Raw genomic sequence first — 21,613 nt, 5'->3', positions numbered from 1 at the left:
TCTCTTTTGTCTAATATATATATAAATTTAGATTTTTATACCAATGTATATATTAATTTAAATCAGTGTCTTCTTTTTGAAGAAGTAACTTTTTCTACTCAAACTTAAAAAAAGAGTTTTTAACCCTAGAAGCCACAAATAAAAGAACAAAAATCTTAGAATTATTATATCAGACTTTTAAACAAGAAAATAATTAGAACTTTTAAAATTAATTAATTAAAATTGCTCGGAATAAAAAATAATAGTTTAGCTTAATTGTTTTTAAAACTAAAATTGTAATTCACAAGTATGTATCAACATGTATCTAATTTTTTTATATTTGTTTTTAAATTAATAATTGTTTTTTATTTAAAAATGTATTATTTTTATTTATTCAAAAACTTTCCTTTCACTATAAAAATATTTTCATTCGAATAACGAATAATTATTTTCAAAGTTATTAATCCAGATAAACTTTTTTTTTACTAATTAAAATTAAAATAATTTTGTTTACTATCCATAAAATTGACCAATAAATAAATTTATTAAAATACTGCTTTAAATCGCACTAAATTTGCAGATAAATTTTTGTTGTTACAGAATATTCGAGCAAAAATTTATTTTCTATATAAAATTCGAAAACCGGCTAAAACCGGTTTATTGGTAAAATTAATATTCGAAAACCGGTTTTCGAAATGTCGGTTTTTTGTATAAACCCTAATACATACACACACGCCACACACATCAATTTCTTTCACGGTATTTTAAAATATCCAGAAACCGTTAAAATGTAAAGATTAGCAAAAATTTTTAATTCCGATTATTTTATTGCGTTTATTACAACTGATCCTCCGGGAAGTTAAAAACAAACTTAATAATAAAAATGTGACAAAAACGCAATTTTAGTTATTCAAATATAACAATTTATTTTTTCATCTATTTACATCAGTTTTTATATTTTATATTTTATATTGAAAACAAAACTTGTATTTAGGCAATAAATTGAAATGCTTGCTCAATAAAATTTACATGACATATTTTACATTATCCAACATCGATAAAATTTTGGAAGAATTTTCTGTAAATTTACATGCAATCTTATACAATTTATTTTTGATATATTCACGATTTATTTTCATTATATGAAAATATTTTTACGGCACTCTACGATTGTCTTTATTCACTCCTTTTAATTCACAAGATTGCACAGATTTTGAGACTAGACTTTTTTCAAACTCGACTCTAAACAGAAAAGGATCATTAATAGAATAAAAAACAATGTATATATATATATATACATATATATATATTTTATAATTAATTAATTTTCTAAATAGAATACTTTGCTAAATTTAAATGACCCTATCTTATTATCAAGTTAAATAAAAACAAATTGAAAAAGAAATATTAATAATTATTAAATTAATTAACATGATGCAAATGCTACATCTGAAATATTTTACTTTTATCTTTATATAATATTAATTTTTCTTTTCATAATTTATAATCTAGATCAATACACACCTGCAATCCCACATTAGCTGCGGGTCATCTTGTGACATCATTATCACTATCTTGACGAACGCAGTTTTTGGTATTAAAACTGGTATTAAACCTAAATCAATAATAACCAATTATGAATTAGCTTGCAATTATATTTGACCCAGAATACTGATTCTGACATTACCTAAAATTAGTTTTCATTTGAGATCCATCGGACCCTCTTCTAGAACCACCAGCTCCACCGCTGTGCTGGGCCTCGGTACGATTACCGCAACAAAAGCAGTATCTAAATAAAAATATTTTTATCATTGCAATATTAAATGCACTTTCAAATAAAACAATATCAATAAAACATTGATGAAATGAAAAAGAACAGTGAAAACTGTTGTAGGTAAACCAGATAAATTAAGAAATAATTTATATTACATTTATCGGAAGAATAGATTATTTTATAAATAAAAGATACTGTAATGATGGTTTAATATTAAACCATAAAGTAGTAATATGTATTACCTACAATGCAAGATGATATATTGATCAGGTGAATCCACGACTTATTCAACAATGTAACTGCCATTATAACTAGTTGGTAATGGTATTTTTCCTCGAGGCAAGTTACATAAACTTTCTGATATGTATAAATAATCGACTTAATCAATAGAAAATAAATTAATTTATGAGTGATTGAAAGTATTCCTAGCAGATTTATTACATATTATTGAAAATGAACGAACACGTTAACTCGGAGTATTTTCTAAAAGCATAATTTCAAAAATCAACAATTTTTATAATTGAACCAGTTTGCGTCGGACTTTATAATGGTTTAATATGTTCATTACGACAAAGTACTCTATTGTTATACCAAGTAAATCACCTAATTTTAATTTTAACAAACGTCAAAAAACTACTAATTTTCTCAAACTTTGATGAATTTTTAAAATTAAACTACTTGTCATAAGGTCGTAATATTTCAGTAAGTTCTATATGATATATATCGCCAAAAAAGTTCCATAATAATCGGCTTGATTTTTGGCTGATCGTCGGTCAAATTTGGTCTCATTCGATTCAGAATTGCTTGAAACGTCGAGAAAACATAAAATTACCGAATCGGATTTTTTTAAGAAACCATAAACTTCTCCTTCGGAAGGTTAAAAATATTTTTTTTTTCAGGAATTGAATTTATATATTTCCATTATTGCCAAAATTGCATTATAAAATATTGAAATTCTAAAAAGTAGACTTTTGTTACTTCTCAATATTGGCAAGATATTGTGTGATACGAAATTGCTTTAAATTTGTAATAGTCATAGATAAAGAAGTGTGGTAATAGTAATGAAAATCTATGAATAATTGCAATTATCATACCTGCAAATGATGCGCTTGAAGGCGTATCTAAAATCTTTGCTAAAAAGTGCATAAATCAGCGGATTGATGGCAGAATTGCAGTAGCCGAGCCAGAATAGAACCGAGAAGAGAACAGGATGAATGCAGTCTGGACAAAATGCTCTTATTACGTACATTGTGAAAAAGGGAAACCAGCATACAATAAAACCACCGACAATTATTGCAAGAGTTTTGGCAGCTTTCGTCTCCATTCGAAATCGTTTCACCTGAAGAAAAAAATAATATTATGAATATATCATGTTACTTGGCAGACATCTTATGAAATGCATTTATAACGAAAATTGCAGGACTTAATATGAATGGATACCATTATTATCACAAAAATTATTATTTAATAATTAATACAAAGTATAAATTAAAAAATAGTTATGCATTTATAAACGTGCTCTCTAAAATTTATCATCTTAATATATATAATATTATAATAATAAGTGTACCTGAGCTTTTATATTACGTTTGCCCATTTTTCTATTTTGCTGCTGCAGTTTGGAAGTCGAACCTAACTCGCTATCATCACGATAAAGACTTCCAGACATTATCCTTCTTGTTGGACTTGGACTTGAACTTTCGCATAATTGAAACCCAGCCAAATCTAATTTAATTGAATTAAAAGGTATTATTAGAATAATATGAATCAGGGCAAAACAATGCTCACAGAGCACATAAATAATCTTCAGCATAGCATTAATTTTCTTAACTCGAGCATCTTACATTTTAAAACTAATTTATTTAAAAGGAGATTTACTAAGGGTTGTCTGATTTCGTTATGCAATAAACCCATTAACAAACGTACTAACAGTAATTCGCATTGTAATTAATACAAAATATTCCTCGACCAATTTTCAAACAAAATTAAAAACTGAATAAAGTATGTCCCTTTTTATTACTTTCCGGAACAATATGTCTTACCATTTCACACATTTTAAAAAAATCTTTGTAAACACAATTCATTCAGAGGTCAGCCTTATAACAACTTTGTGTATAAATATAGTTTCTCAACTCAAAATCATATTTAGTTTTGAATGTTTGAACTATTGATATCTTGGTTTTATATTTTGTGTCAACTAGTGTAGTATAGTTATAATTTATTTTTGTCTGTAAGTGTCTATCGATAAGTCCAATATTTTTGCATTTCCTCTTTTTTAAAATTAATTATCTAATTTTCTAGTTGTTCCGCTGCATAAGGGTCTTAATGTAGACAGAAAAGTATGGATTAATAACGCTGATTTCCTAAATGCTTCAGTTTTTTTTTTACTTGGTGTTTTTGCCCAAATAAACACACTAATTATAATATATACATGATATTAATTAAATATACATATTTTTTTGAATGGTGATAATAATGTTCATTAAATAAAAATCTTTTTAAACAGGCATCCATCAAGAAAATAAAAAAAGAAAAACTAGTGGTGTATGGCATCGTGCTTTAAGGTTACACCTAGACAAATTGTTAGGTTAACCCCTAGACAAATTGCTGCGACTTTCCGTACCGTAACAAAAAATTAATATAAATATTGTAACATTTGCTAATATTTATAAGAATTATATGAACTGAATTACAAAGTTAAAAGTATTTATTTGAAATAAATAAGTGAGCTTTAGAACATTATTACCAGTATTAAAATTAAATTTTAATTATTTTCGATATATAAAAAAAATCTTGAAATATTTTTTTTCCAAAAGCAATTGTTTTGTCAATACAAGCAGAAAGTTTTTCGAAACATTCAAATAAGATGCTTAGTTCACTAAAAAACTGCCATTTTTTATACATTTAGCACTGTATCTTCAATATGGCTGGACCTGGATTTGCCAAAAACTAATCACCACTTTTAATAATTATACATTATGAATGTTTTAGGATCATTCAAATTGGACCGTAATCACCGTAATGGTTGGACCTGTCTTTGCCAAAAACTAATCAGCACATCTTCCTATCAATAGGAATCGAATGTTTTTTAAACCATTCAAATGGGTCGATCGCATCAATTTTTTCTGAGACAAATCAGATTTTCGGCCCATTACTATAACTACCCTACGCATACGGGAAGTTAATAAAGAATTTTTAAAGATAAATATAGTTTCCAAGTGAAAATAGAACATGGTTAAGGTTTGATTGCTGTTCCAATAAACAAAAGTATAGATTTTTACAGTTTTTAATTTATTGCAATATCAATTGAAAATGCAGAAAACCCCATAATCTCAGTTAGAATTTTCAAAGCTTTATACCTCTACTATCGCAGCTGCTGGATCGCCTATGCATTCCCTTCGACAGTGTAGGCGACGGTGCCAATCTTTGCGACGTAACTCGGAGATGATGATTATCCTGTGGCCGATAGATGGAACCCGAATTTAATTGCTGATTCACCGTTAATTGTTGTTGTTGCTTAATGGGCTGTTGTTGGCTCGAAGAATAGACTATTTGCTGCTCTGGCATCAACGAATGATTTGACAAGCTGTTACCATTGGACACAGAGTAGTGTACGGTGTACATGTTGTTTGTAGCATCACCTAAAAGATAATAGATTATGTTGATGTTGATCGATCTTAAGGCATAATTTAAAATTGATTAATCTCAGATTTGAATTTTTATTTTTTTTAATTGCATTATATTTGTAACCTATAAAAATTCTTCACATCGTGACACAAGCCAAATGTTTTTAGAATCATTCTATATGAATCCTCCGTTATCTCAAAACCCGAATTGCCATTCTTGCAGCCCTGGATCTTCAAATAGACTGAATCTGCCTTTGCCATAATCTAATTAGCACCTCTCCCCATCAGTAGCAATTGAATGCTTTTTGAATCAATGCAGTCAGTTGGTTGGCGTTCTCGAAATCATAAACAAGAAATTGTATCCGAACAAACGTACATACTAGGCACATCCATACACACAGGTCCACCAGTTAAGTTAGTAAACAAGTAAAACAGTAAACATTTCTTTATCATAATATAACTGTTGTTATAGTATAAACTTTCAATATTTTTATATGATTGTATTATATTCGGTGAAAATAAGTCTAACGACACCTCAACCTTTCTTTGAGATAATCATTTTTATTTTATTTATTTATTTATTTGGCTTCAATCTTATGGTTACATACATTACATACATTTATAATATTAACAATTTGGGGACGGCTGTCCGCCTGAGTGGACAAACATATTCTGTGAGGCACAGACTATTTTGTAAACAATGATTCAGTTTGCATCAAAAAGTTGAATAAATTACATATAGCAGTGATAAACAGTGTTATATTTTGAAAATAATTTTAAGTTATTTTAATAGTATTTTTAGCCTTTTTCTTTGCTATAGTCTTTTTTTAATATTTAAAACGACTTTTAAATATGGCAAAACGACTGGTAAATTTTGTGAATTAAGCAGTAGTGAAAATGAGTTTCAAATAGACATTCATACACAAATTTTACGAAATTACTATTCGCACCGAAGAAAGTGATGAATGTGATGATGATATTATCCAACCACAAAAAGTAAAAGAAGTTCGACAAATTGAATGTAGAGCGGAACGACATTAGCGAATGTGCCGATTCTCCTTCAATAATCGAGTTTGGCATTCATCAACAAACACTCCGACTACAAATACCAAGCAATATAAGACATTCAATAGCTTATTTTACTTTAAAAATTTGAAATGAATTATTAGACAATATAATAGAAAAAACAAACCATCATGACAGCAAAAAAATGAACAAATATACTGACTACACAGTGGCATATTCTAAATGCAGGAGAAAGGAAAAAAGCGATTGTATTGTCTGTTCTGACAGAAAAGCACCAGGAGGAAGGCGGCGAACAACATTTTATAGTAAAACATGACAAAATCAACCAGATATGCATTTTGGAAATTGTTTTGAACGTCACCATTCTTTATAAAATGATCAAAAATAAATTAATAAAAAAAAATTAAATGTATGTCCTTCAATGACCAAATTCAATTCAAATTTTTATCAAACAAATTGCATAACATACACAATAAAATCAAGTTTACATCCGGTACAATAGATTGTTTGGAATTCGGTGCCGTCCCGTAAGTGTTAAGTATAACTAAAATTTATGATCATTGAAAGTTAAACAAGAACTAAAGTTGAAAAGAAGAAGATATTAATTCACTCTATGCAGGTGTACTATATTTAAGACAGGGTGTTATAAAAAACACATAAGGAAATTCAGGTAATTTTATGATTTTGTTCAAAAGCGTTTTCTATATTTCAGATATTATTTTTTACATTATAAAACAAATTTTTCTCCTGTAACTTTTCACAAAGGTACATGCATAGTATTTATATTTCGATTAATTTTCTCTAGTTTCTAGTTTATCAAGATCTTATAGAATTAGATCTTAGAACTTACCTTCTAATTCACCTTCCAATTCATCAAGTCTTTCTGCACTTGGATACTGCACCGAAATTTGAACTCTTTCCTTCTTAAAGCTCTTATATGATTTCGAAGATCTTCGACTACTTTTTGTTACAGTGACTTCAGGCTGGGCACTACTATTTAACTGATTGTTTGGTGCACTTTGACTTGTATTATTGGCGATAACTACTTGGTTACAAGCTCCTGGAAATAGTAATACTTATAATCAGATCATATCCTATCAGATATCTTTTTATTTACATTATGAGGTAATTATTTTTTCATTTAATAAATAAGTTTTATCTGATAAAACGTAAAACCAATGTATTGCAGAGCAGATTATATATATATATATATATATATATATATATATATATATATATATATATATGAGTGAGTTCTTGAGGGCGATACATCAAACAAAGAAAAGCCAAAGATTTATAAAATAATCTTTATTTCCAAACGTTTCGACATTCAATTTAATGTCATCATCAGTGGATATTACGTTGGTTAGTTACATATAGAGAAGTGTACACAGCACTAGAGATTTGGCACTAACATTTATACAACTAACTTGTCAGCACTATGCATTTTTTTATATAATTTTTTTGTATGATGTAAACAGAAAAATGATAGTTTTATTGAACAAAAATGTAAGTAGAATTATGTAATTTCTGCCACGACTTCTGTACTTTGCTAGTACCGAGGCATGTATATCAAGATATACATGCCTCGGTACTAGCAAAGTACAGAAGTCGTGGCAGAAATTACATAATTCTACTTACATTTTTGTTCAATAAAACTATCATTTTTCTGTTTACATCATACAAAAAAATTATATAAAAAAATGCATAGTGCTGACAAGTTAGTTGTATAAATGTTAGTGCCAAATCTCTAGTGCTGTGTACACTTCTCTATATGTAACTAACCAACGTAATATCCACTGATGATGACATTAAATTGAATGTCGAAACGTTTGGAAATAAAGATTATTTTATAAATCTTTGGCTTTTCTTTGTTTGATGTATCGCCCTCAAGAACTCACTCATATATTTCAACATCAAAATTAACTACTAAATCATATATATATATATATATATATATATATATATATATATATATATATATAATTAAATATATATATATATATATATATATATATAGAGTTTTTTAAAAATATACCCTTATTTTGGGTCAATGCACGATACATCAGAATTCATTTTAGAGGTGTAGTTTCTTCAGCATAGTATCTTATTTTTATCTTTAGTATCCGAAAATTATATGTGCCTAAGCGACTTTTTTGGACCCATATAAATCGACCGCCCTATATATATATATATATATATATATATATATATATATATATATATATATATATATATATGTACTTTTTGTGTTACGTAGTTATAGAATTTATTGAAACTCTCCTTCGATTATTCAGGTTGTTGGGTTATAATTTAACCCTTGTGACTATGGACTGTATTAAACACTGATTTGTTTGTATATTATGTATTTGTTGCAGTTCTAATTACAATCACTGATTTGTTACTAAGTTATAATGAAAGAAGATATATTTATTTTTATTGGTTATTTACATGTTGCTAAGCGGACTTCACTTTTAGAAGTGAAGAACTAGTTCCATTAAACAACCATTCCTTGTAAAGCTTAATGCCCAGAAGTTTGTCACCTTCATGGCCAATATAATAAAACAAAAAGAGGTCCGAATAATATATATATATATATATATATATATATATATATAATTATCTTTGAAACATTAATCACCCTCAGAGAAATTTGTACAGTGGTCAAAATCCTTAAGCTATGTCCTTTGAATTTCCAAAACATTCCTCCAATTTAATGAATTAAAGACCGTTAGTTTTATTACGTTTCAACATTTCAAAAGAAAACCCCTAAATGTCTCAAAGCAAAAACGACAGAAAAAAGTCAAAATAAAATTAAATCATTCCGAATGCATTCCGTCTTCACGCTCCAAGGATATAGGGCGTACGTTGCACGTTCGTCGTACGTGTGTCATACGTCTACGCGAGTGTGGAATTTAATCAGAACAACTTGGATGATCAAAGTTTCTGTAAGATTTCCTTCTGTATCTTGTCTTTTAGTCTGGGATTTAGTAGAAACTAATTTTAAATATTATTTTGATGTCTTAGATGAATGAAAACTACATTCAAGTTTGGAGATACTGATAGGCTTTGAGAAAACATGCTAGATTCGAAGTTAGTACAAATTTACCCCCTACTAAAGAAAGTATTTATCATAAAAAAATAGATTGAAACTTATCCCGGGTACTTTGAGAATTGAGCTCAGAGGTTTAGATCAACTGTGATCGTTTTTTAGTTGTTGTGGTTGTGGTCATTTATTATTAACTTCCCGTAGGGTATCGCAAAAAATCGACAATAAAAAAAATTATATATCTTTATGTTTCAAAGGTTTCTGCGCATTTTACCATACCTTAGAAAAAATGATATCAGGATGTATGTGTGTGTATGTATGTGCGGATTCAATTTTTCGTCGACGATTTCGAGTACACAAATCAACCGGTTTAAATTGATAAGTAGACGAAAATTGTATTCGCACATATATACACACATATACATACACACACAAACATACACACATACATACACACTATGGAAAGAGGAAGAACGAATGGGACTTCGCCCATTTAAAAGATGAGTATGAAGTCAAGGTGAAAATTATAACATTCTAGATCCTCCCACCACAAAGTAATGCCTAACGGCGGTTTTCGTGGAGACCAGTGGCAAGGGCAAAGCAGAGATTTTAGTCGGTATTATACCCAGGCGGTGTTGGGTCCGACATACACAGTCAAAAGACCAGTCTGGGATGCATAAAGGCATTTCTTTCGATATACAAAAAAACACATACACGCATACATCAATTTTTCCTAAGGTATGCTAAAATTCTCCGAAACCTTTGAAACGTAAAGATATAAAAAAAATTATTGTCGATATTTTCGCGACGTCTCCTTATCAATAGGAACAAAAAATTCCAATTAATAAGTAAACGTGCTGATTAGTTTTTGGCAAAGGTCAAGCCGTTTCGATGATTCGGGACAAAAAGTACCAAAAATGATATTTTCCTTATTGAGAGGAGCGTCCGATTTTAATGATTCAAAAAACATTTTACTTATATTGACGAAATTAACAATTGGTGAAAATTTTGAGAAGTCCAGATTTTCCAGAGATCCAATAAAAAAAGTAGATGAAATTGTCATTTTGTGGTCAAAAATGATCATTAATTATACGCAAATCATATTATAAAATATTGGAGATTATAAAAATAAGTACAAATGTGTACCTTTCTATAGGTTCTATACTAAATTCTATACCTTAGACCACGACGCGGCGGCTACAACGGGATTGCTTTAAAAAAAGTTCAGAACTTTCAAAAAAAATTAAAATATAACAAAAACCATTGTTTTCCAAAATCATCAAAAATCTAAAATCTAGTTTTTGGTACAGAAAGTTCCAGCAATATGCCTTAAAGCACAATGCCATGCACCACTAGTTTTTATTCATTTAAAATTTGGTACCCTAACCGTAAATAACATTTAACACTATATTAAAATAATTTCACCATTTTATAATCCTGACCAACTCTTTATAAAACTTGCTAACATGCATTAGTGTTTTTTTTATAGAGGATGGTCTATTAGAGTTGACTAATTTTGAAAATTTTAAATTCATAGTTCAACTACAAAGTGTTAATTTTTGAAATCTTGGTGGAGTTGTATTATTATTTTCGACTATGGTCCCCGAAAAAAAAAATCGAAAATAAATTTTTTTGTATGTCTTAACGTTTCTGAACATTTTGGCTTACCTTAGATAAAATGGATGTATGTGTGGGTGTGTGTTTGCATGTATTTGTGAAAAAAATATTCCAAAATATATAAGTATAAAAAAAGTAGTTTTTCAGGAAGGTCAATTTTTTCAAAAATAATAAAAATCTCAAAGATCAATTTTTAGAGTTCTAAAAAAAACTTGAATTTTTTTTTAAACAAAATAATTTTTGGTACGGAAGGTATGCCAAATTGGTTTCAACAATTTGCCTTAAGGCAGGATGCCATGCAGCACTAGTTTTGTTATTTTTAACTCCCCGTAGGGCAAGTTATAGTAATCGCAAAAAAATCTAAAATGAAAATTTTTATATATCTTTACGTTTCAGTAGTTTCTGAACATTTTGGCATACCTTAAAAAAAATGGATGTATGTGTGTGTGTGCGGATACAAATTTTCGTCGACGATTTCGGGAACACGGATAAAGCGATTTGAATATTTCAAAAAACATTCGATTCGTATTGATAAGAAAACGTGTTGATTAGTTTTTGGTAAAAGCAGGTCTAGCCGTTCCGAAGATATGGGGCAAAAAGTCTATTCAAAAAGAACGGAGCGTCCGATTTGAATATTTCAAAAAACATTTTACATTGTATTGACAAGATGAAGAATTGATCAAATTTTCATGAAGACAGGTCTAGCGGTTAAGGAGATCTAACAACAAAAGTTAAAAAAAATGCCATTTGGCGGTCAAAAATGAACATAGACATACGCACATCAAATTATCAGATATTTTATAGAGATTTTAACAATAAGTATAAATTTTGTTTACATCACTATGGGTTCCGTACCAATGTTTACGCGTTAGACGGCGACGCGGCGCTTACGCGCTTCGATATTTCGTCTTTATGCAGTTAAAGTAGTACGATTGCTTTGAAAAAAAGTTCAGGAGTTCCAAAATATTTTAAAATAAATGACTTAAGATAGAATGATTTAATATGGTTCGAAATTTTATTAAAAGTTTCAAATCATTGATCAACTTTTATTGATTATTATTGATTATTTTTAATTACTCGAATTTTGAATTGCGGTACAGGAAGTTCTAGCAATTTGCCTTAAGGCACGATGCCTTAATTGCCATAAGACAGAATTCCACTTACAGCTAGTTTATTTTGCGAAATATCTACCAGCCCTTAGTCTTTTATTATCAGTAACCCGTATCTTTCGTCGGAGTTCGATGCCATTTTTGCGTCGTGTCGTGACATATGTTTCTAAGTCTTGATTCCAATTCAAGATTTATTTTACTTGTTCGATGTTTTTCGTTTCGAAAGCCGGATAACTTTATTTAATACAACAGCTACAAGAAAAAAGTTGTGTACGAGCTATACTTAAGATGATTGCTATGAGGAAACTTATACAGCAATCGATGAAAATTAAATTTCAACAAATTAACTCACAAAGTTACCCTTGTAGTGTATCATACAGAAGCCAGAAATAAATATATGGATCTTCATTAATTGAAATAGAAATAGAATTATTTATAAATGGTAAACCATTAAAAATATGCAACTGATTCTCAATAAATGTGATTATAATTGATACTGAGATATTGAAAAATTCACTCAATAATTTGAAAAGATGTCATAAAAATGATATGCATAAAGATCAACATACTTCTCATCCTTGAAAGCGGTTTAACTGTCATACACATGCGTTTGGCTCTTTCAAAAAAATAAATTATTATAATAACATGTTCAAATAATCCTAGATTTAATTACCTGAATTGGAATTATTGGTCGCATGATGCAAAACCCAGGTGTTGGTCCTTGATATAGATGATTTTTCAGGTGATTCGTGAGTACTTCCTAAGCTGGTACTTGCACTACGTGGTGAACTATGTTGTGGAGAACAATTCCTCAAAGAAGTAGATGTAGACATTCTCCCTAAATGAAAATAATAGTATTAGTAATGCTTGATAGTTATTCCATTATCAACCAAAAATTATCGAAAATTGTATATCGAAAATTTAATTTGATTAACTAGGGATACATCAGGTGTAAACTTTAACATTAAAATGTACATTCTGTATATAAAAACAATCATGCTTAAAATCTTCTATTTTTTAAAATAAACTGGTAAGCATTGAATAAACTTTTATACAAGGGAATTTTCAGAATTTCGTTCTTCTGATTATTCATAAAATATTGAAACCAAAAATAGAGAGAAAATATTTATCATTTAAAACCGAATTCTCAATTCATGATTGGTCTTACTGAAGCATTTATAAGCTATATCATTTTAACACAGTATATGAAATTTTCAATTTCAGTTTTGTAATTGCAGAAACTTTTATAGAAATAAATATTAAATCTATGTGCCAATCTATCTATACATAATTCAAGATTTGAAATCAAATCTCTTTCATATTTCAAACTAACAATGAATCAATTTATTCTCTGGATTCATAGAGCAATTGAGTTTTCAAGCCTGTGCAAAAAATCAATGAAAAAGCCTGACCTTTATACTTTATACTGAGAATGAAAATAAATTCTGCGTCCTCTTGCTGTTTCAAATTATTTGCATTCTTTTTGAAACAAAGTAGTGAAAAAGTATGCAATAACTTGATTGCAATATGCTACAGAATTGGCAGCTTCATAGGAACATTTTCACAAAAACTTTATCATAGTGAATAAAGCTTTTTGATAAAAGATATATTTTGCTGCATAAAGGAACAAAAAAAAAAGTGATGAGTAATTAAAAATATGAACAAATACTAAACATATCTTTACATGAATACTACAAGTAATTAATTTTTTATAAAAATATTAAGTAGTAATAATTAAAAAAGAGTAAAAATAATTTGGATCCTTCACTAGAAGTAATAGCCATTTAATTTGAAATGTAATTGTATGATATATTTTCTGTATAAATAAAAAAATTAACGCAATTAATCCTTTTACCTTAAATAATATATAATATATATTAATAAATTCTAAAGGGACATATATTTTCTATCATTATTTGTTTTAATCTCATGATATATACATTTAATACATTATATAAAGAAATTATGTTATTAAACCACAGAACAAGCAATATTTGATGTGTACTGTACTGAATTATTACAATGTTTCTAAAATTAATATTTTTTTTTAATTATCAATGGATCAATTAGCATAATTAGTACTAACAATTTGAATTGAATTTTTAAAATTCACAAAAAATTTAATTAAAAAAAAGTTATTGATTTTAGGAGCTCAAATAATTCTTTGTATCTCCAATATTTGTTTTTGTTTTTTAGAAGAACTATTGCTTAGTATAATTTTTATTAAAAATCGATTCAAAAATATTTTAAAGGTTTAATTCTATGCAAAATTTAGATATTTATTAACTTCCCGTAGGGTAAGTTATAGTAATCGCAAAAAAATCGAAAATGAAAATTTTTATATATCTTTACATTTCAGAGGTTTCTGAATATTTTGGCATACCTTAAAAAAATGGATGTATGTGTGTGTGTGCGTGTGTGTATGTGTGTTCGGATTCAAAATTTCGTCGACGATTTCGGGAACACGGATGAAGCGATTTGAATAATTCAAAAAGCATTCGATTCGTATTGATAAGGAGACGTGCTGATTAGGTTTAGCCGTTCCAAAGATATGGGGCACAAAGTGCCAAAAACGGTAACTCAGTTTTTAAGAGAACGGAGCGTATGATTTTAATAATTCAAAAAACATTTTACTTATATTGACAAGGTGAAGAACCGATTAAATTTTCATAAAGGCAGGTCTAGCGGTTTCGGAGATCTAGTACAAAAAATGTCATTTGGCGGTCAAATATAATCATTAAACATATGCACATCAAATTATCAGCTATTTTTTCAGAGATTTTAACAATAAGTATAAATTTTGTTTACATTCCTATGGGTTCCCTACCAATGCTTATCCGTCAGACAGCGGCGCGGCGTTCACGCGCTTCGATATTTTGTCTGTATGCAGTTAAAGCAGTACGATTGCTTTGAAAAAAAAAGTTCACAATTTCCAAAATATTTCAAAATACACTTTTCTTCAAAAAACGTCATTTTTTCAAAAAAAGTAAATTTATGTCAAAAAATATAGTTTTTCAAAAATTTTATTTTTCAGAGTAATTTTTTTTCAAAAATGTTAATCTTAAAAAAAAACAAATTTTAGGTACGGAAAGTTCCAGCAATTTGCCTTGAGGCACGATGCCATGCGCCCCACTAATTATCATCATTTTTGAAAAGAAACAACAAAACACTTAAAGGGTGTTTTATTTTGATTAATTATCACCATGCAATTTTTTTTACAATTTTGGTTTTTGTCTTCTGAAAAATGTAAACGTAAATGTGGTAATTAAATATTTCTATTTTTTTAATTAGATGCTTATCGAAAAAAAACATAACCATCTCCTTTTTGTTTTGTAATAATTGTGTAATTATTGACGCTTAAAATTATGACGCTAAAAAATAATTAATAATATATATATATATATATATATGCATATTAATTATTACAATAGCACTATTCGTAATTAGCATTTCGAAATGATATCAATTTTTCAGACACGTGCCTCGGTTTCATGGATATTTTAGGAACGCTCGCTGCATATAAAATATACAGAGATGAAATAATGTATAACGAGACAATCAAAATATATGTAAAACTGTTTGATTCTATAACATCATAATGGCCAGAAACATAGAGAGGCAGTCAAAGGACATTCAGATAAAATTTTCATCAAATTATCTCATAAACGGATAATTGAAGATTAAAGTCCTACACATATTTCTACACAAATATTCTGTATTTGCTTATAATTTTAAATTAGCACGTACAACATTTTGCACGACCAAGTTTCTAGATATAAAATATTGCTCAAAGGCATATAATGTTTTTTGTAACATAACAGAACTTATACAAATTGGTTTATATATAATTATATTTTGTTTGTGGCTTTGTATCTAACTATTGAGAGGTATATTAGTAAATATATGTGAAAATAATATGAAAAATGGTACGGATGAAAATCTCTGTAAGTTATGGATGTATGTATAAATGTTGCTAAAGGGATATTGTTTAAAAATATATTGAATAAAGTAAACTAAAATAATGAATATTGAATATCAAGTTTCAATTATATATTATTTTATATATACTTTCATATGTAACAAGAGCTTTTTACAAAATTGAAAATATTTTACTAAATATATAAAAACAGTACCATGAACGCTGATATTTATATCCAGCAAAAGTCAATATAGAGATTTTTACTTTTTTAAAAACCAATTTGCAGGATTTTTGATAATAAAATTTATATCTATATATATATATATATATATATATATATATCTGTGTGTGTATGCAGGAATTTACTAATCTTTAAAAAATATTTTTGGTTTCTGAAACACACAAAACCAATATTAACATTTTCAAAAAAATGCTTATTAGTTTTAAAAAGGTTGTTTGAATCTATGTGTGATCACTGGTAAAAAAATTAGGTAGAATATTAAGCAATATTTTTTCAAAAAACTAATTAATATAGGTCGTAATAGAAAAGGATATTGGCATGAATATTTTTCTTTGAACTAAAATAATGAAATTAATTGTCAATTTAAATAAAAATAAAATTTGTATTGAATAAATGCTGTATATATTGTCCTTGTTAAATAAACGTGCACGTTCAAGGTAGGAAATAGATGTGATGGAAAAATTATTCAAAAAATATTTCTCGTTGGTTACAGCTCAATGCTTCCTTATTTTTTTTTAATTAATTAATATGCTAATTTGTGTATGATTTTGGCTTCGAGATAATGTATTCTCTCACTGTGTGAATGAATTTTCAAACTGTATCCTTTAAGAAGTTAAACTTTTTAATTCATCAAGATTTAGTTGAATAATAAAGAGAATAAAAAACTTGCTTTATCAAATTACTGACGTCAAAATTTTGACTAGCTCTTCACTTCGATATGATGTTGATTCGGACCAGTTTTGATGTAATCTCGTTATCCCGAAGGAATAAATTGAATTATTTTAACGAATAATTCTGAGCGGCAAAACTTTCTATTGGATTGCTATTCAAAGAATTGTGTTTTGTTCATATAGCAGTAATGAGGCTAACTAACTGTTCAATAGAACTACGATTCGCTCTTTAATACGATTTTCCATTCCTTATTTACTTACTTGATTTGATTTTCATTTGAAATCATCTGACTATTGTTTGAGTTATATTTGCGTCTAACAATAGCCAATTATTATAAATTTATGACGGGAATTATGAATCGCGGAAATTATTCATTCATGAAAACGGAAAATGAAGTTTCAGAATAGAAATAGATTATATTCGAAACTTATATACATATTTATAAATATATACACAACTTTGTTATTCTTATTACTATATATATACGTTATTCTTATTACTTATTATTATATGTATTAAAATTAATTTCATAATTTCAGCATACAGCACTTTACATACTATAATTTTGAACTATTTTGCAAAGCAATGGAAAAGCATTTTACAGTAAATACATAAATCATTTAAAACAAATTAGAACTTCACAAGCAGCAAAAAGTAATATGACACATCTCCCACAATGTGCTCATTCGAATATGAAAAATAAAAAAAGAGAATGATAGTAGTCTGTAAAACATTAAATTTAAAAACTAGTTGGTATTGGTATTTTGTCTTGAAGCAAGTTAAATGAACTTCCCGATATGTAAATAATCGACTTAATCAATGAAAAATAAGTTAATTTATGAGCGATTAGAAGTATTCCAAGTGGATTTATTATACATAATTGAAAACAAACGAACACGTTAACTCGGAGTATTTTCTAAAATCAAATTTTCACAAATCACTTTATAGTTCAGTATGTTCATTAAGGCCAAGTACTCTATCGTTATACCAAGTAAATCGTCTAATTTTAATTTTAACAAACGTCAAAAAAACTACTCATCTTCTCAAACTTTGATGAATTTTTAAAATTAAACTACTTGTCGCAAGGCAGTAATATTTCAGTAAGTTTTATAAGACCATGATATATTTCGCCAAAAAAAGTTTCATAAAAATCGGCTTAAATTTTTTTTTCAACAGTTAATTACAAAGCTCGGTAGTTTTTCACCTAAAACTAATCAGTATCATTCCCAACTGATATCTTTTAAACAGTTTTTGATTTTTAAAAATCGATTTGATAGTATGAGCTTAAATGTGGACGAAAAGTTTAACACTTTTTTCCAAATTACAATGAAACGGTTCGGCCGATCGCCGAATAATCCACATCGAGAATCATCAAATGGCTTTTAAATTTCTGAAATCGCATCAAGCGTTTTTGAGCAAACGTCGATGAAAGGTCTAATTTTGACAAGTGCCAAAAAAACTATACCAATTTTTGCAAACCTTGACAAATATTTTAAGTTGAACGAGTTATCGTAGGGCCGTAATTCGTAATATTTGAGTATGGTCTATAAGCCTATGGTATCTAATCTACTATCAAAAAATAATAATAAAAATCGTCGAAATTTTTTTTAATACTTTATTACAAGAAAACGGGCCAGCCGATCTCTATCAAAAACTAATCAGCACGATTCCCAACCATATATCTTTCGAACTGTTTTTGAATTTTTCACTTTTCTGCTATTTATAAAGAAACGGATTGGCCAATCGCCAACTGAACTGACAAACAATAGTCCCCAACGAGGAGCATCGAATGGCTTTTGAATTTTTGAAATCGGTCCAGCCGTTTTTGAGAAAACGTCGATTTACGGTAAAAAATCTGTTCAATTACATGCACACACATATACATACTTTTTCCAAATTTGGTCTCATTCGATTCAGAATGGCTTGAAACTTCGAGAAAACATAAAATTAGTGAATTGAATTTTTTGATGAAAACAAACTTCTCCTTCGAGAAGTTAAAAAATAGGAATCTAAGCTATATTTTTATTAGATAAATGTTGTCAATACCTGTCTTTTATGTAATTCCATTTTGCCACATGATATGCGTATTAAATTTTAATACAATATCATAATAGAGATTTACAGAAGAGAAGTATTAATTAAGAAGCAAAAATTATATTCTAAAAGGTCTTGGTCACGTCTCAATCTCACGGTATGTCGCATTAATTAAAAAGTTTTATAAGTAGCGTTTCTAAATGATTTCCTTTTCTATAAACTGGTCTTGAAGTGTACAAACTTTACTAAAAGCCATTTCATTAATGTTACATTTGAGAACGTATACAAACTATTCAGGAATTCATTTTAATAATATATTATAGTAAAATAATCGAAATTGTAGAATGCTTAGTACCTATCAGTTTCATGAGAATATAGATTTTTTTCGTAACAATAATTACTTACCTGAAGCATTGCTTTTAATGGAAGAATGATGATGACATCTTCTATTTTCAGAACCACCCCGTCCTCTATGAATCCTTAAAGTTAGGCGTTGTTCGTCAAATCGTCCTATACCACGCGAACCTAAAAGTGATAAATAGTTATTAAAACTAAAATATATTTCTTGAAGACAGTTAATTTATATTTATAAGAAAAACTTTCACTAAGTAAGTCTTTCTAGACATTATTTTAATAAATTTTCACATGACATTTGGTATTGATTTTAATTGGTTCTGGATCGAGTATGTCTGACAAATTGTATGTATGCTTATTTGTTGCCTATTCATTTAATTTCATATATATAGTATGATGGTCCTTAATATGGACTTTTTCGAATTTTCTTGCACCCAAGGGCTCAAATGGTTCCAAATTGATAAAAAACAATTCTCTGAAAGTTTTAGCTCTTAATATTAACTTTTAGATAGTGCGCAATTCAATCAAACTTCGTATGGAAATAGCATGGAAAAAATTTTGAAAATAAAAAAAAAATTAGGTATAACTTAGCGACAAATTTTGAAAAAAACTCATTCATTTGTTCGCTAAATTATAGCTTAAAACATTTTTAATTCTTTTGAAAAATTTTTCATGCTATTTTCACACAATTTGCGCACTATCTAAAAGTCAATATTAAGAGTAAAACTTTCAGAGAATTGTTTTTTATCAATTTGGAACCATTTGAGCCCTTGGGAGCAAGGAATTTGAAAATGTCCATATTAAGGACCATCCTATTATATACATACATATATATATATATATATATATATATATATATATATATGTATATATATATAAATTCTTACGGGTGTATGATTTGATACTTCTAAACGGTTTTTCGGAATTTTCATAATTCTTTTTAGAGTTTGTCAAAGAATTTTTTTAAGATTTAATGAACGATAAAACTATAGTAATATTGTAGAAATAAATGGCAAAAATTACAAAAAACACACTTATTGAAAACATTTGAACAGTCATCTGCTAGAAATGTCAATTTACTTGATAATTGAATTTAGTTGAAATTATGAGCCTAGATAATATTAAAATATAATATGCAAGAAAAATGTAAAGTCTACTGCAGCTGAGATGTGCCAGAAATTAAAATAATATAATATACAGTCAACAGCACATGTTTGGCAGACGAAATTACATAATTCAGTTTAATAAATAACGCAATAAGTTCAAAATTGCACATACATTATTTTTTTAAACTTATGCATGTCGCATTTTGGTTTGCTTCACAAAATTATTTAACAATACAACAAAATATTTCTACTTATTAAAATTATGATTTAAAGTTTTGTTTCTTGTGTGAAAAATTCATTTGTTTGGCATTGGATGTGGAATATTTAGCATGTTGATTTTAGATTGATGAGTACTCATATGTACTAGATTTTATGAAGTAAATCACCTAAGAATTAAACTTAAATAATAATGCTTATGAAATTATAAGTAAAAAAGATGTACTTTAGAAATTATGATTGCCAAGAAGCAACTAATATATCGTACGAAGTTATGAAAATTATAGATTAAATTATTGAAGCACTTATGTTGTGTGGTAAAATCAAGTGTGATATTTTTATTTATTGCAGATAAAATATTTTTTTTGGATTTCTTATACTATTTATGCTAAGACCATAAATAAATCACAAAGGCAGGACATCAAATAGGATATTAAAAATAGTAGGATAAGTTATTAAAAAAATTGAAACTTTTGAATTGTAGACGTGGGTACAGGACAACGTCCGTTGAGTCATCTAGTGTATATATATATATATATATATATATATATATATATATATATATATATATATATATATATATATATATATTATATGTCTGAACTAAATGATCCATGGTTCCAGGAACGTTAAACCGAAGATAAACTCTCCAGAAAATAATCTCATCCACTCAATCTATCTCAATGCACGTTTCTGCAATTAATAGATCTTTTGCTGCAGTTTCTTTGACAAAAAAAAAGAATTATCCTGAGATAAAACAATGCTAAAATCGTAGCCATTCAATTCAGGTTTAGTTAGTACTAATAATAAGTCGTTTACTATTTCTAAGGAACTTCTTTAAAATGAGTAATGGCATGGCATAAAATGCATTCGTAGTTGTCTAAAGACTTA

General features: G+C 27.9%; 1 protein-coding gene across 1 annotated transcript; it reads right to left on the bottom strand.

The window, feature by feature from the left end:
• Positions 1 to 994: 994 nt before the first annotated feature.
• Positions 995 to 19,698, bottom strand: LOC113373914 (octopamine receptor Oamb-like). Its single transcript, XM_026614181.1, has 10 exons — positions 19,692 to 19,698; positions 19,452 to 19,571; positions 12,854 to 13,018; positions 7,256 to 7,465; positions 5,113 to 5,394; positions 3,324 to 3,478; positions 2,848 to 3,092; positions 1,667 to 1,768; positions 1,504 to 1,594; positions 995 to 1,221 (listed from the first exon to the last, which is right to left on the bottom strand). Exons 1-9 carry the CDS (start codon positions 19,696 to 19,698, stop codon positions 1,528 to 1,530), a joined length of 1,353 nt encoding a protein of 450 aa, XP_026469966.1. The 3' UTR covers positions 995 to 1,221; positions 1,504 to 1,527.
• Positions 19,699 to 21,613: the final 1,915 nt, after the last annotated feature.

Source organism: Ctenocephalides felis, unplaced genomic scaffold (assembly GCF_003426905.1).
Source record: "Ctenocephalides felis isolate EL2017-DRISC unplaced genomic scaffold, ASM342690v1 CF-g0.4_SCAFFOLD_01604, whole genome shotgun sequence".
NCBI classification, from domain to species: Eukaryota; Metazoa; Arthropoda; class Insecta; order Siphonaptera; family Pulicidae; genus Ctenocephalides; species Ctenocephalides felis.
This window is presented reverse-complemented; position numbering and strand designations above follow the sequence as displayed.

Coding starts and splice junctions, on each gene's coding strand:
- LOC113373914 (XM_026614181.1), bottom strand. Junction 7,466..12,853: donor GACCAATAATTCCAATTCAG/GTAATTAAATCT, acceptor TACTATTTCCAG/GAGCTTGTAACCAAGTAGTT. Junction 1,595..1,666: donor CAAATGAAAACTAATTTTAG/GTAATGTCAGAA, acceptor TTATTGATTTAG/GTTTAATACCAGTTTTAATA.